The sequence below is a fragment of the Lynx canadensis genome, chromosome E2 (genome assembly GCF_007474595.2).
Source record: "Lynx canadensis isolate LIC74 chromosome E2, mLynCan4.pri.v2, whole genome shotgun sequence".
NCBI classification, from domain to species: domain Eukaryota; kingdom Metazoa; phylum Chordata; class Mammalia; order Carnivora; family Felidae; genus Lynx; species Lynx canadensis.
Genome location: NC_044317.1, coordinates 33,205,675 through 33,221,878, shown reverse-complemented (window position 1 = coordinate 33,221,878; position 16,204 = coordinate 33,205,675). Strand labels below are relative to the sequence as shown.

At 53.7% G+C, this 16,204-nt stretch overlaps 1 protein-coding gene across 6 annotated transcripts; it reads right to left on the bottom strand.

Moving 5' to 3' along the window:
- Positions 1-2,052: 2,052 nt before the first annotated feature.
- On the bottom strand, positions 2,053-12,410 carry SNX20 (sorting nexin 20). Of its 6 annotated transcripts, none has more exons than XM_030297718.1 (5): positions 12,292-12,410; positions 11,127-11,501; positions 8,636-8,778; positions 7,056-7,273; positions 2,053-4,631 (listed from the first exon to the last, which is right to left on the bottom strand). In XM_030297718.1, the coding sequence occupies exons 3-5, from the start codon at positions 8,763-8,765 to the stop codon at positions 3,963-3,965; spliced, it is 1,017 nt and encodes a 338-aa protein (XP_030153578.1). In that variant the 5' UTR covers positions 8,766-8,778; positions 11,127-11,501; positions 12,292-12,410; the 3' UTR covers positions 2,053-3,962. The 6 variants fall into 6 exon arrangements, with proteins under 6 accessions (XP_030153578.1, XP_030153583.1, XP_030153579.1 ...); XM_030297723.1 differs by having other exon boundaries at positions 7,056-7,207; XM_030297719.1 differs by having other exon boundaries at positions 8,636-8,775.
- Positions 12,411-16,204: the final 3,794 nt, after the last annotated feature.

The following is a 16,204-nucleotide window of genomic DNA, read 5'->3' as shown; positions in this document are numbered from 1 at the left end:
GATGGATAAGGCTGGTGGGAACCTATTCTGGGAGCAGACTATGAGGCCAGGGCTCTGTGCAGGGCCTCTTTGGGGAGCAGCATTTTCTTGCTCATACTGGGGGGCAGGGCACGGCGACACGAACCAGAGGGCGTGTTGCAGATCTGAATTTTGACTGAGCTAGAATTTTCCTTCCAATTGAGGGTCTTACCTGAAATCAGGTATGAAGCCAGGACCTGGAGCCTAGGTACCACCTCCCAAGTGGGGTGTTGAAAGCCAAGGATGTCAACCAAAGTCAAAACCAGGCCCGCGACTGAGTTGCTGGGGAGCCAGCAGGGCTGAATACAGGGCTGAGGGTGGGGCACCAAGGCCATGGGCCAGGCAGCGGGGAGTAGGACCCCAGATGGTAGGGGACCATGCACAGACAACATCGAACGATCCAGCCTACGTGGTCGGAAACTTACTTCCGTTGGCAGGATTTTCCAGTCCTTCTGAGTAAATCGAAGAGAAGTCTCAACTTGGTGTCTCTGTCTCTTTTCACAAAGAGCCTCTGGCGGCCTCACATTCAAGGCCTGTCTCAGACAAAGGCCTGTGAAGTGTATTAACAGCAATAGGTTTCGCTGTGTTTATTTTTACGCTACCTTTCTAATTATAGCAAGCGATTCTGATTTTCCATTTATAGCGGTAATAAGAAGTTTCTTTTTCAGGCAAATTTACATAAGTAAAAGGAGACTGCTAACAGGAAAATGGTAAGTGAATGTTAGAACAGGTGGTGGCATTGTGGGGCCCCAAAGAGGGGGGTGTGTGGGGCCGAGCAGGAGGATTCTGGGAAGGCAGCTCTTTGCAGTTGCTGCAGGAGGGACAGGAAGCATCTGGAGAGCCCCTGAGCAGGTGCCCCTCCCCCACCAGCAGGTGGCATGGGAACTGGCCTTGCAGCTCCAGGACAGAGTTGCAGCCAAGGGGATATCCAGAGCCAAGGCCACGTGGACCAGAGCCTACTCTGACCTGAGCCTCCCGGCCGGCCGGCCCCCGGCCCAAGCCTCAAGACTGGCCCTGCGCCCCCGGGTTCAGCTGGGTGACCCCCAAGGGCCTCTTCGAAGGGATCGTTCTCTCTGCCCTGCCTGCCAGACCGTATGACTTTGATGTGGACACCCCAGGTCTGGTCCCGGAGCTATCCCTGCCTCACTGTGTGACCTTGAGTGAGTTTCTTCTCCAGGTTGTGCCCCACCTAGAAACAGAGGTGAGTGAAATGACCTTTAAGGGTCCTTAAGGATAAGAGGACCAGGGACATATCCCTACCGTCTCTTCTCACTGCTCCCCTCTGAAGTAGGGCTCAGTGGGGAAGGCACAGGCCTGGGGTCACACAGGCCTGAGTTTAATTTCCTGCTGTACCTGTCATTAGTGGTGGGACCTTGGGCAAGTCACTTAAGCTATGTGTCTGTGTGCTCATGTGTAAAATGGGATACGAATATCTCCGGGGCAGAGCTGGACCGGCAGTGCTGAGGAAAGCCCTGGACACACAGTCGGGCTCCAAAAATGCTCTGCTTTTTAGCCCACAGGCAGCCATTAGAGATGCCATCTTCCCAGCCTGGCTTGGGGCAGGGTAAGACACCTGCTGCCTTCCCAAGCAGCCTGACCCCTGCGGATGGGATGGAGGGGCTGCTGGAGCAGGCTTCCGTGGGAATGAGCCCCCAGCCCACTCAGGCTTAGGGGCCGAGTGCCCAGAATGGGTTCCTGGGTGTGGGTGAGGCTGGCATGATGCTCCCACCGGGAGCTCCCTGAGTCCTGGGACTGTGTCCAGGGGGAAGACAGGTGGGGTTCATGGTTTTGTAAGTTCCTTCCACCCCATATAGGCTTTAGAAAAATTTGCAGGGCGCCTGGGTGGCTCAGTCAGTGAAGGGTCCGACTTCAGCTCCGGTCACGATCTCGTGGTTCGTGGTTTCGAGCCCCACGTCGGGCTCTGTGCTGACAGCTCGGAGCCTGGAGCCTGCTTCGGATTCTCCCTCTCTCTCTGCCCCTCCCCCATTGCACTCTGTCTCTCTGTCTCTCAAATATAAATAAAACGTTACAAAATTTTTAAAAAATTTCTCCCTCTATACTACACACATATATATGTGATTTTGAGACACATTCTGCCCCCCATCCCACATTTCAGCACCTCTGTCAATGGCACCTTACACTCTCTGTTGGCCTGACTCGATGTTGACTTCCCTCAGAGAGAACCTACTTTCTGAGGTGTCGGGGACCTAGAGCACCTGCCTCTGAGGCCACTTCACGGTGACCTCTCTGCATGAAGTATTTTGGACCACATTGTATGTGTTCAGACCCTAACGCTCACAGTTCAAGTTCTAGGAGGAAGACTGCCACCCCCCACCTGGTGCCAAATTTGATTCTCGCATTTCCTGATCGTCCTTTCTCCCAAGCAGGTTTCTTACATTGGGAGCTAAGTCTTTGCTCTCCCAGCTTCTTGCTGGAAACTCCTATCACACTCCCCGTGTTGGCCATATTTTCCTTCTGAGTGAATATCTGGTGCACCTTATAGTTGATGGCATTTCCCATTGGACGAAATGACTCACGACATCAGTACGGTCTTCTTCAGCACGACAGGTAGAGTCACGGCCCTTTGCATTTCCACTTAACACTGTAATTTCCCACACGCCCAGATTTTCGAGAAGCCTGGCATCTCCCATTCAAAGTGTCCTCCCTGCGTAAATTGAGGGACTTGAAGCTTTCTCTGTCCCCAGGTATCATCAGATGTTTCTAGCCTCGAGGCCAGAGCCTGATCGGGCCGCTACAGCTGCCGCCACACGGTGTCGCGGTTGAACACGTTCCGGTGCAGCTTGGCGGATGCCCGTCCACGGCCACTGTGATCCCCGTGCGGAGCCAGATCCTCGCACGGGCCAGGCTGGTGCCCCACATTACGGGTCCAGGTTACAGCCTCTTTCTTTTGCTCTGATAAGTTCAAGCAGATGGTTTAGGTCTCCAGGGACTTCTAGCCGCAAACACACATTGGCCCAAACCAGCCTGTACCATCAGCTTCAGGACCAGTGTCGAGCCTGGGTTCTGGGTCCAGACTCCCCTCCACTCTGGGCTCTCGGTGTCCTCTCCTGAAAGCAGACTTCGGCCAAGGGCATCCCCATCCGGCACAGAGGTTCCAAGAACATTGGTCCTCAATGGGGAGGTGTTAAGCATTCAATCAGTGTCCTACCCAGAGGTCCCACTGTGTATCACCCCACCTCCCTTCAGGGCTGTGTCTACATAACTCAGGGAGCCTGTTTGGGGGCCAGTTGCCCATAAATGAAAACCCAACCCGGCAACGAGTTGCATAATCCTAACCAGAGAATCGTGGGCAACTTCCCTTCCTAAAAATGCCTCGTTTCATAGAATCTTATGACATGATTACGTTCTAGCCCAGTGTCCCTCCGCCCTTCAAAGCGTCCCATACACCCCATCTTAGGGACAAAGTTGGCCTTGAGGAGCAGTGGATGAGCTTTTGTTTTGCGAGTCAGGTTTACACGCTAAGAGGGAAGAGCTGGAATATTTAGGATAACGGTGGGGATATCTGCAGGCAAGGTCGGGGAGAAGGAGCAGAGAGGAAAGAGAGGACAGCTGGAGAGAGCTGTTGTACGAGATGGGTTAAGCTCTGTCCGTGGCGTGCAATGTCAACCTCCCCTCCAGCTACCTGCAAAAGCACCAGAAAGATGGATCTCACTCTCTGGCATTTGGGCAGCTGCTGGGTTCGTGGTTTTGAGATGAGGTGAACCTGGCATCAAAGGGACACAGGACTCGAGCGGAGGCTTCCAGGGATGCCCCGAGGGACCTCTGTTCAACAAAGATGGGGAAACGGAGGGCCAGAGGAAGGACTTGTCCAAGGTCACCCAGCAACCTAGGGTCCAACGTGGCTCTGCCCACTAAAATGTGAACCCCAAACCGCCCACCGAGCAGCGGTGACCCCAAGTCTCCAGCCCGCCTGCCGGAGGGGCTCAGTACAGATATTCCCGCACGGTGAGTTCCTTCAGGGTGAGGCCCCAGGGGGTGGGCTTCCGGAGCTGGCTCTCCTGCAGCCTTTTCTGCAGCGAAATGAAGTCTCTGCCTAGCGTGTAGGCCAGGCGGATCATGGCGTCCAGCAGGGGGGCGTAGTAGCGATGGCCCTCCCGGGCTTGCAAGCACTGGAGGGCCCTCTCACCCACCGCAAAGGCTTCAGCAGGGCGTTCAAGGTCACGGTGGCACACCAGCATGGCACAGAGGGCGGGGACCACCATTACGGGGCAGTGGGCGGTCAGCTTCTCCTGCAGGGGCACCACGCGCACCAGGATGTCCAGGGCCCTGGTGTACTGACCGCCTCGCAGGCAGCCAAAGGCCTCCCTGAGCTCCGGCCGGGTTAGGAAATCGATGAACTCGCGGGACCGCCGCACGCAGCGGATGGCGTAGAGCAGGCTCAGGTACTCCTTGAAGGCCAACTTGCGCTCGGAGATCATCTCCTCCGTGAAGTTGCCCATCAGGTGCTTCTTGGGGAAGACGACGTCCTCGATCTCTTCCCTGAACGTCTTGAGGAGGTTTTTCTGGAGCGTCTCAAAGTCTGAATAGCGCCGCTCCAGCACGGCTTTGTTGCTGTCAAAACTCCCTGTCTGGATGACGACGATTTGGTACATCTACGGCACAAAGAGAGAGAGCGTTTGACTACCTCCGAACAGGAGGTTTTAACTGACAGAGTGAGCCCCGGCAAATAAAAAATAATGATGATCACCATTTCAAGCATACCCTGAAAATGGGTTATCGTTATACGCAATTCTGTTTTGAATTGCCATCAGCATCTGCTGAGCTATAAAAGCGAATCATGACAAGAGTCAACCCGAGAATAACAAACACGGCAGCATGGAGGCGTCTCGTGGGACAAAGAGCACAGGAAACGGGGGGGGGGGGAGGGGAGGGGACAGGGAGCCTGGGGGTGGTCCCCACCCATATCGTCAAAACCCGGCCCCAGGTTCCTAAACTGGGGAGCCTGGATTAGATCCACTTGAGAGGTGGTTTTAGGCGGTATGCTGGCAGTGATGTTATACGGTAAGAAAATTACTGCTTCTCGATTCTCGTTCAGCTAGAGCATACTGATTAAGGGCACAGGCTGCCTGGGTTGCAAACCCAGCTCCACCGCGCTCTAGCTGTGTGGTCTTAGGTAGGTACTTGACCCTCTCTCTCCAAGCCTCAGTTTTCCCATGCATGAAACGAGGATAGTGGTAGCGCCTCCCTCGCTGGGTGAGGATGAAATGAGTTAATGCACTGCAGGGACAGGGGACTGTGTTCAACACGCGGTCAGTGCTCAGTGTCCCCGTTGTTATTATCCCAGTCCCAATTAAGGGGGCAAGGCAGGGAGAAGGGTTGAATATGGCTCCTACTTGGACACTAACGTAGCCCCCAACACGGGCTAAAACTCCATTTTATTTATTTATTTATTTATCTATTAAAAATTTTTTTTCTTAATGTTTATTCATTTTTTTTTTAATTTTTTTTTCAACGTTTATTTATTTTTGGGACAGAGAGAGACAGAGCATGAACGGGGTAGGGGCAGAGAGAGAGGGAGACACAGAATCGGAAACAGGCTCCAGGCTCTGAGCCATCAGCCCAGAGCCCGACGCGGGGCTCGAACTCACGGACCGCGAGATCGTGACCTGGCTGAAGTCGGACGCTTAATCGACTGCGCCACCCAGGCGCCCCTTTTTTTTTTTTTTTAATTTTTTTTTTCAACGTTTATTTATTTTTGGGACAGAGAGAGACAGAGCATGAACGGGGTAGGGGCAGAGAGAGAGGGAGACACAGAATTGGAAACAGGCTATGTTTATTCATTTTTTGACAGACAGAGAGAGCGAGAGTGGGGGAGGGGCAGAGAGAGAGGGAGACACAGAAGCTGAAGCAGGCTCCAGGCTCTGAGCCGTCAGCACAGAGCCTGATGCGGGTCTCAAACTCGTGAACCGTGAGATCATGACCTGAGCCAAAGTCGGACGCTTAACCAACTGAGCCACCCAGGCGTCCCTTATTCATCTAGTTTAATGTTTTATTTTATTTTTGAGAGAGACAGAGAGTGTGTGTGTATGTGTGTGTGTATGTGTGTGTAGGTGCAAGTGGGGGAGGGGCAGAAAGAGGGGGGCAGAGGATCCCAAGCAGGCTCTGTACTGACAGCAGTGAGCCTGATGTGGGAGTCGAACTCACCAACCTCGAGATTGTGACCCGAGCTAAAGTCGGACACTTAACCGACTGAGCCACCCGGGCGCCCCTAAAATTCCATTTTAACAAAACGAGCAACAACCCCTAACCCCAGAGCCTCCCGCCAGCCATGGCATGACCAGCTAGAATCTAATAATAGCACTTAGCTCTCCTTGTAGTTACTTTTATAATTATCTTTTCTTTATGCTATGTGATATTGGTTCCCCTTTGAAAGCTATTTAGTGGTTTAAAAAAAATTTTAAATTTATTTTAGAGAGAGAGAGAGAGAGAGCAAGCGCAAGCAGAGAAGGGCAGAGAGAGACGGAGGGAGAGAATCCCAAGCAGGTTCCACGCTCAGTGCAGAGCCCTATGGGGGGGCTTGATCCCAGAACTCTGGATCATGATCTGAGCTGAAATCAAGAGCTGGGCCACCCAGGCGCCCCTTGTTTAGTGTTTTTAAAAAGTAATCTAATTTAAAGAAAATAGAGTAATTATGATGATGATATATCATTATTTTATAGGATATATAATTATTAATAATATTCTTAGTTATTAATAATAACATAAATGACGGGGGTGGGGAGCAAAGACTGGCGAAGAGACACAGGTGGTTAGTTGTGGGCGGCTCGGCCTTAATGTGGGCCAGTTCCTCCTCAGGATCAGGAACCGTGTTCTCACAGTTCTGAGCACAATGCTGAGCTCAAGATCTGGCTTTTTGCCCCCCCCCCCCCCCCCCCCCCGCCTTAGAACCCTGTGAGTCAAAGTGCGAGGGCCCATTTCATCCTCGGGAGAGTTGAGGCCCCACCGACTTGCGCGGGGGCCGGGAAGGAGGTGGTGAAAGGCGGGCGGCCGCTGCCGGATCTCGGAGGTCCACTTACCACGAACTTGGAGACTTTTCTCTCCTCGATGCGGGCCGACGCGACCTCAAAGAGCAGCTTGACGCGCCTCCAGCCGCGCTTCTCCTTCCGCCAGTACTCCTGCAGCTCCCCGGTGGTCATGCTGGAGTTGGGGCTGGGGCCGCCGGGGGTGTCTGGAGGGACGGCACCCTTAAGCACTTGCACCGGCTCGGTGCACTCGGGGAGATGGCTGGGTCTGTCTGGGGTGGGATGTCCGAATCCGGAAGAGCCCTGCGCATCCCCCTCCCCGGCCCCCCCTGCCCAGACTCCGGGCCCACCCCGGCTGCGTCCAGCCCGCCCCCCCCCACGACAGCCTGACACGGCACCCCTCCTCCTCCCCCCACCCGCACCGCCAGCTGGTGTCTCCGTTGTGAAACGCGGCACGTTTCCGTTGCACCATCCAATTCCCGCCTGCAGGTTGGCCACGGGCGACCGAGGCCCATGCTCCTGACAAGCAGGGACGGTGGCTTGTTGGCTTCTGCACTCCCTCCAGCGCTGACGCCCGTGCGGTTGCCCCGGCCCCTGAGCTCACACTGGGCGACCAGCGGAGGGAGCGATTGAGGATGCCGGGCTCCAGGCTCAGCCCGGTGGGCCGCTCCAGACTCTTCCCTCTCTGACTTCCCACATTCCGCGCCTTTGCTTGCACCTGCCACTCCTTCCGCCTGACATGCAACCCTCCTGTTTGCCTACCTGCAAACCGAACAGTGTGTCTTCGACCTCCCTTGGGCGGTGAGCCCTTCTGAGGATCTCGGGAACGATGAGAATCCTTCCCCGCCGAGATGCACAGATCGCTGTGCATTTTATTTCAAGGGATATGGGGCTCCGGTGCCCTTCAAGACCCAGCCCAGATGTCACTTCGACTGTCTCCTTGCATCAGAGTAAGAGCCTCCCACCTCGTCCCTACAGCCTATTTTGGTGACATCTCAAATTATTTTTCACAGATCTGTTTCCCTACCACACTGGAGGGCCTGCGGTGCTTGATTCGCTCTTGTTTTCCCCAGGGCCCCGCACAGGGCCAAGGACAGAGCAGACGGTCCATAGGCGCATACTGAAGGAATGCACGAATGAGTAAATAAATTTGCTCCAGGACATGACACTATAGCGGTGCTGGGCACTCACTGTTCCAGAATGTCCCACTGGCTTCTACTGGAAGCACCTAGGACTCTCACACTGAGGGCTTCCTTCAGCTAAAGCGGTATGTTCTGGAACTTTCCTTGGCTGATGAAGGATGGGACTGGTCCCCTCACCTCTTGGATGGGATGACTCTGAGATGTGTTCCATATGTCTTGCAGAGGACCCCCTCTGGGACTGAGCCCAGTTGCCTCCAGCAGTAATCTCTCCATCAACATCCTGTCCTGGCTTCCTGCCCTTCCTTTCCTCAATTTACCGCTCCCCTGCTATGACTCCTGGAACCATCTCCCAGAAAGATGACTGGCACCAAATTCTTGTGTCAACTTAGGAAAGCTGCCCCCTCTCCCGCGGCATCTGTTGAAGGGCCCACATTTGTATTTCAGATGTCTTTAGACCTCTATCTCTGATCAAGCCCCAAGCCTCAAGCTCACCTAAGTGTTCATCAGGTCCTGGACATGGGAGGTCTGGGCCAGTGGCTGCTGCTTCCTGCTCAGTCCCTGTCGCGCACTGGGCAATGGGTCCCATCCATCCAGGGCTTCCAGGGTGCTCAGGACTGGCCATAACTCCAAGGCTGCTAGGGGGACAAAGAGGGCAGTGAGTTCCCACTCGTGTTGGGGTTCCTAGTGGGCCCTGGGGTGCTACGATCTGTGGCATAGTCCCCACTGCCCACCCAGCTGTCCACCCAGCTGCCACATGAGAGGCCTGGGTCTGCCCCTTTGCTGAACTGATCGGTCCAAGCCCTCTCTTGTTGTCACGATGCTTCCATTATCGAGTTGCTCTGAATCTGATTTCAAGCAAAGTCAGGATTACTTGGGAGCAAGATGCTGTCTTGTCCGGAAGCACATCCCCATACTCCATTTTCTGTTCATTTGTAAATAGAATTGCAACGTCCAAAGCAGGGATACTGGTATGTATCCCTCCCATCTCTCTCTCCCTCCGTCTCTAGACAGACACTTAGGACTTACGGAACACGCTTCGTATGCTCCTAACTTCTTCACATCCACTTATTTAACGCCCACAAAAATCTGTCGTGACTCCCAGTAACAGAAGAGGAAACTGAGGTTTAGCCCAAGGTTCTGCGGCTGGTGAGCGTACCCAACGAGCAAAGCTGAATGTTTTGTGACGTGCCAGGTCGAGTGCTCTGTGCTCAACACCCACTCTCTCACTTAACTGATTCTGTGTGCAGAAGGAGTTTAAGCTGCATTTTCTGATAAAGGAACTGAGAGAGTTGCCTACGATCAAGGCTAGTATGTGGTGGGCAGGACCCAGATGCCTCTCCACCTTCTTCAGGGCGTGGGGGCGGGCAGACAGTGGGAGTGCTGGGGGCTATTTTACACAGTAAGGTCTGTGACTCAGATCAGTGAACAAGATGACCTCGTGCCTGGACTTCTCTGTGCCTCAGTTTCCTATAAATCGGGTATAAGAGCGGAGCTTGGCTTCACGATGCTGGTGTGAGGGTTAAGTCAACAGCTCAGGGCTCCCCACATACCTGGCCCTGTATAATAGTCCCTGTTATTTATTATTATCATCATTTTAGAGTTGATTTATTTGAGAGAGAGAGAGAGCACACATGTGAGCAGGGGAGGGGCAGAGAGAGGGAGAGAGGTAATCCTAAGCAGGCTCCCCACGGTCCGTGCAGATGCGGGGCTCCAGCTCACAAACTGTGAGATCATGACCTGAGCCAAAACTAAGAGTCAGCCGCTCAACCACCTGAGCCATCCAGGTGCCCCTATTTTTTTAAAGATTAAAAAAAAATTTTTTTTAACAGTTATTTATTTTTGAGAGACAGAGACAGAGCATGAGTGGAGGAGGGGCAGAGAGAGAGGGAACCACAATCCGAAGCAGGCTCCAGGCTCTGAGCTGTCAGCACAGACGGGGGGCCTGAACTCACGAACTGTGAGCCGAAGTCAGACGCTTAACTGAGCCACCCAGGTGCCCCTAAAGATTTTATTTTTAAGTAATCTCTACATCCAACATGGGGCTCGAACTCATGACCCTGAGATCAAGAGACGCACGCTCTACCGACGGAGCCAGCCAGGCACCCAAGTCCCTGTTATGAATATCTGACACATGATAATACTTTGAAAAAGTAATGTAAGTTGGAATAGAATTTAACATGTCTGAGACAAATTAGAAAAAAGAGGACTAAAACATTAGCTCAGATGGAGCGAGGAGCTGGGCCACCACTTTGGCACAGAGATCCAAAATCAGAAGGGTGCAAGTAACCTTACCTCCTTCTTCCCAAGATCTGAGGGAGCTGTAAGGGGCACATGGGGACGAGACTCTGGTCTGCGTTCCGGGCCCCGTGTCTGAATCCTCACGCTGATTATGGCCTAGAGAGGGGTGGGGTTACAGCTTTTTCCCCGCAAGTGGCCAGAGCCCATCCTGACTCCAGGGCTGAAGGCCTTCTGGAAAGGCCTGGCCTGGGGAGACCTGAGGTCATCTGGGGCCGGGGTGAGAGGCCCTCCTTTGGGGGGCAGCTCTTCTCCAGTTAGATGGAAGGAATTCTGGTCCATTCTCCAGGTGGCTCTGTGCAGTTGCCCAGTGAATGTCTCCCTAGGAGCCTCTGTCCAACCTTACCTTATATGGTGGGAAACTGAGGCACAGAGCAAGGGCATGGCTTGAGCCTGCCAGAGCCTGCACACCTCATTTGCCTCTTCTCCCCTTAAGGAGACAGGCCTTCTATCATGACCAATTGTGGGTCTGAATGCAAATTGTTTACTATCTCTAAGCCTCAGTTTCCCCACCTCAGAAGTGTGGCCACAAGCCCTGTCCTGCTGACAAGAACACCGATGGTGAAGGACGGACTCTCTATATTCTGGCAGGTGCCGGGGCAAGGTGGTGAGTGGTCTCCATGTTTTCTTAGTGGACTCTGGGTCCACCCTGGGAAGCCCAGTGTTTCCTGTGGGTGCTCCTACGTACCTGCCTCAGTTAGCTCCTCGGTAAAGCGGGTGATGGCAAGCCTCAATGGCTCCAGCCCTTCCAGCCCTGCTGTCCCGATCAGGCAGCTGGCACCAGGTCAAAAGCAGGACACGATTTGCCCAGAGACCCTGTGAGAGCCCAGAAATAATGGCCTTGGCTGAACACGTCCATGAAGACCCGGGAAAGCTGAGCATGAACCCAGGGCTTTGAATAAAAATCAAATTCAGCAGGCAAAGCCAGTTCCCTTATGTTTTCTCTTATAGGGTTGGCTGGGAGTCACTATGAGAGGAGTGAGAAGGAGAAAGTCAGGCATTGGTGCATGTGCAAGGAGTCTTGGACAGCTTCCCGGTCCTCTCCAGGCCTCAGTTTCCTCATCTGTGAAATGGGGAAAGCAGCCTGTCACTCCCAAAGCTCTGTGGGGACAACCATGCATGGGGTTCTCTGGGGGCTTCTCTCCCGTCCCCATCCCCTGTCTAGCAAAGATTTCTCGATTTTATAAGAAAACCCTGCAAAAGCTGGTGCCGGTGGCTTGAGGTCCTGTGCTTGGCTGAGGGGGTGCAGAACAGCTTCCAAGCCCCCGCCCCATCCAGCTGTGTGTGCAGCCATTCTCCTGCATCCCTCCCAGGCCCTGAGTACCACTCCTCCCTCCGAGGGCTGCCCCGTCCCATCCAGGCCTTCTTCTGCTGGCTACAGTGGGCCACCTTCAGAGCCCGTGCTGCCTCCCTGAGGAGCTGCAGAGGACTTTCCAGCGGACTGAGGCTCCAATACAGCAGGGTAAAGCCTCTCAGGGGGACGGGTGGGGGTCCGGGGAGCCTGTAACAGCAGGTTTCCTGGTTCTTCCCATCAGAGAGTCCCTTCCGGCAGGCTTGGGGGTAGGCCCTGGCTTCTGCATTTTGCCCCAGTCCCCAAGGTTGCCTGGCACCACTTTCTGTGTGGTGACTTATTCTCCAGGCTCAAGACGGGCTGTAGAGGTACCTCAAAAGAATGGGGGTGGTGGAGGGTTGGGGATCTGCTTCCTGTTCTACCCCAATGAGCTAAGGGGAGCCCCACACGTAGAGGCTCTGCCCCACACTGCCCCCAGCAGGTACTGGGGGAGGCCCATAGGAGGAGGGGGCTCAGGCCACAGGAGGGCAGAGCCCCACCGAGGTGGGGATCAAGCACTGACCTGAGGCCTCTGGTTCCTGTGTGGGTCCAGGGGGGGTCAGGAGGAGTGTCACATGGTCCCCTTCAGCTCTCCTCTGTTCTAGGCTCTAGCGAGGCCGCCGCATCTGAGTTCCCCCTTAGAAAACAGGAAATAGGCTGTGTGACCTACTCCTGGTCGCCCCAGCCCATTGGCTGATGACAGATAGAGTATTGAACCCCAAGACAGGCAGCCCCGCAGGGAAGGGGCGAGCAGGACAGGGCGAGGCAGGGCCAGCCCTGAGGGATCTACTTCTGAGGGATCTAGCTGGGCCTCATGCAGCCTTGCAGTGGGCTGGGCTGTCCCTCAGAGCCCCAGATAATCTCTGGCATTCAAGCAGCACTTCCCAATTAACATTCCTTATTCTAGCCTATGAGCCAGGCCTGGTGGGGGCCACTGTGCCCCATTAACAGATGGGGAAAGTGAGGCTTGGCGCACAGAGCTGGTGGGATGCAGGGCCAATGCCTGACATGAAAGGGAAATGGGGTAAACTCACAGTTCCGTCTGGGGCCTTCCTCTGGGCAAAGCTGCATCCGACACTCCCGACAGAAAGTACGGGGGAAGGCAGACCTGTGGCTGTGATGTCATTCATGGCCACTAGCACTTGTGGCCTCAAGGGCAAGAGACGGGGACAAAACCAAGAGAATAGAGCCTCACCAGTCCCCAAGGAGGCCACCACGTGTCTCTTCCCAGCTATGATCCCCTCCTTCCCCATTAGAAATCGTCACACTCCTAATTCTGAGGAGGGTCACTTCTTTGCTTTTCTTTGCAAATTTAGCACCTATGAATAGACCCCAAAACAATAGAGCTTCATTTCACCTACTTTGGAATTTTATGTAAATCGAGCCATGCGCGCGCGGTTTGTCTGCTTTGGTGTTTTGCTTCCTTTATTCAACATTTCTGTGTATCGCAGTCATCAATTTGTGTGTGTGTGGCTGCAGCCTTTTCATTTTTTGTTGGTGTGTAGCTACATTATTTGAATACCTCATTGTGTCTCTCTCTCTCTCTTTTTTATCTGTCAACACACATTGAGGTTGTTTCTAGTTTGGGCCACTGTGGCCCGTGCGGCTGGGCATATTCTTGCACATTCATCCAAGTGCACACGCGCATGTGAGATGAAATCCCCGGGTTTTAGAGAACGAACAGCCGAAGAGCTTCATCTGGGCTGGATTATAGCAAACATGCCCCCAGTGGCTGTGTCTCTTTGTGCCCCCACCTGCCACCCGCAGGGCGCGTGAGTCCTAGGTGCTCCACATTGTCACTCACTTGATGCGGTTGGTATATTTTTATTGCCATCATTCCAGCGGGTGGGGAGCGGGCTCTCATGGTTTTACATTGCATTTCCTAGGGAGAAGTGATGTGGAGCATCTTTTCGTGGGATGATTTTCTACCCGTATAGCCTCCGTTCAAGTCCATTGCTTGTTTTTGTTTGTTTGTTTTTTTGTTTATTTTTTTGATTGGCTTATTTTCTGAGTGGTTTGTAGGGGTTCTTCATGAGTTCGTTTGGGTCTTTGCGCTTTCCAATATTCTTTCCCACCCTGTGGTTTGCATTGTACTCTCTAAAAATAGGGTGTTCGGGGGGCGCTGGGGTCACTCAGTCAGTTAAGTGCCCGACTTCAGCCTCGGACACGATCTTGCGGTCCGTGAGTTCAAGCCCTGCATCGGGCTCTGTGCTGATGGCTCAGAACCTGGAACCTGCTTGAGATTCTATGTCTCCCTCTGTCTCTCTGCCCCTCCTCTGCTCATGCTCTGCCTCTCTGAAAAGTAAATAAACTTTAAAAAATTAAAAAAAATAAAAATAGGGTGTTTGGATGAATAGAAGTTGCCAAGCTCAAAGTAGTCAACCCTATCAATCTTGGCTTTCACAGCCCATGTCATACCTTAAGACCACAGAGATTTCTCTGTTATTGTTCTTTCTCGCTGCTTCTGCAACAACTTTGCCGGCCACTGTGAGGCTGAAACTGAGTTAACATGTGCAAAACACGTAGAACAGCGCTGGTCCCTCATAAGCACTGCAAAAGTGCTGGCAGTTCCCGCTGTTCTCAACACCTTTCCAGTTTGCCATTCTTCTCTGGGATTCTCTAATGCCCTTACAGTCGATTTTCACATATGGTGTGAGGTAGGGGACCCAGTGTTTTCTCCCTAAGTGTCTGCCTACTGACCTTGTTTATTGAAGTGGTCATCCAATGCCACGGCACAGTCATGCTGTCATTGTTAAAAGAGAACGTCAGGGTCTTGGGACTTTGAGGGGAACACCCCAAACAGTGGGCTTCTGGCCTGCCGGCCGGTGAGAACCCATAACCCATTCACCTCCACCCCACACTGCCCTGCAGAGGGCCTGGCATGGCTGGAGATGCTGGCTCTATGTTGAGCGAGGCTGGAAATCCCCCTCCCATCCTTTCCCTAGGTCCTTTCTGCAGCTTTCCAGTTTTCTCCCTGTCTCTATCTAGGCCTGGAGTCTTTGAGACACCGGTGTAGACTCTATGCCTCTCACCCAGCAGCCAGCGCATGGGGGGATGGGTACGTGGAAGCTACTGCTTCCTCTTCTGGGGGTAGGAGGTGATCTTTGGAAACCCCCGAACATGCAGGGGTGTCTAGCTGGTGCGGGAAGGACCTAGATGGACCAGAGTGGCTATGGATGGCCACCTGCCAGGGCTTGGCTTTTCTTTGCAGCACAGAGCTGTGTATGGTAGGAGAGAACAGGCAAGGACAGGCAAGGCCCCGCTGACACGGGAGGCACAGGCTGGGTGTCCCTCCGCTGCCGGGCTGAAACCACAGGGTGAGCGGCGGGCACCAAGAGGCCTCGGAGAGTCAGAAAGGGAAATGTTGGCATCTTTGAGTCTGGGTGTCTGTTCTAGAATTCAAGTGGCTGGGACCTTTCAGTGACTTCCTCCTTCTCCTCCTGCCCCCAGCATAGTCAGAGTAAGTCCAGACTCCCTCGGGAGGCCTCCTGTCCAGCCGCCAGCTGCCTCCCTCACCTCACTCTTGGACTCGCCCGCCAGCCTGGGCTGCTTTCTATGCCTCCGCCTGTTTCACGGCCTGTGCTCATAGTCTCTTCAACCGGCAACGCCTTTACCTTGGTTCTTTCCACAGCTGGCTCTCTCTCATCCTGCAGCTTGGCTGTCTGTCCTCGGTGTGGCCCTCCCCGGCCCCTCTGTTGACACCTATCATGGTTTTGCTTACTTGTTTACTTGTTCACTGCCAGTCTCAAATGCCGCCACGACAGGGACCTTGCCTGGGTCAGCATTCTGTCCCCGTTGCCTACCACCGTACCTGCCCCAGAGCGGGTGCTCGGCAATCGTGCGGTGCGCTAGTGAGGGGGTGAACGCAGAAGAAGTGCCGATTGGGCCCACGACTCACTGTGTGACCTGGGCAGGCCGCCGCCCCTCTCTGAATCTTGGTTTCCCCAATTGCAACATGAGACTAAGTCAAAGATCCTCTGAGCACCCCCAGGCAAATAGCTGAACGCTGCAAACGACCGCTCACCGCCACTCTGGGTGTCTTTCAAGCCTGAGACTCCAACGCTGACACACTTCCTGTGATACATTCAAGAATTGATCACTCACAGGTATGTCCCCACAAGGGTGGCAAAGAAAACCCAAACTGGCGAGGTGTGTTTGTTCATAGGTGATGCAAAACCTGGTCGTTGTCGATCTTGTTTTTCCACAGCTGGGTGTACACACGTAAACCTTTTAAAACTCTCAAAGGTCCTACTACGGTATGATCCAGCAAGCCCACTCCTGGGTATTTATCTGAAGACAGTGCAAACACGGGCTTGAAAAAATATTTGAACGCCCATGTTCACCGCAGCATTAGCTACAACGCCCGAGACATGGAAACAGCCTAGGTACCCACGATGGATGAATGTAAAGGAAATGTGATGTCTAGGTAGGATGGA

Bases quoted from the DNA above. Each gene is read 5' to 3' on its own strand.
- SNX20 (XM_030297718.1), bottom strand. From the start codon at position 8,765: ATGGCCAGTCCTGAGCACCCTGGAAGCCCTGGATGGATGGGACCCATT. The intron at 7,274-8,635 runs GTGAGCTTGAGG...ATCCCACCCCAG, and splicing joins AGGACCTGATGAACACTTAG to ACAGACCCAGCCATCTCCCC. The intron at 4,632-7,055 runs GTAAGTGGACCT...TTTGTGCCGTAG, and splicing joins GAAAAGTCTCCAAGTTCGTG to ATGTACCAAATCGTCGTCAT.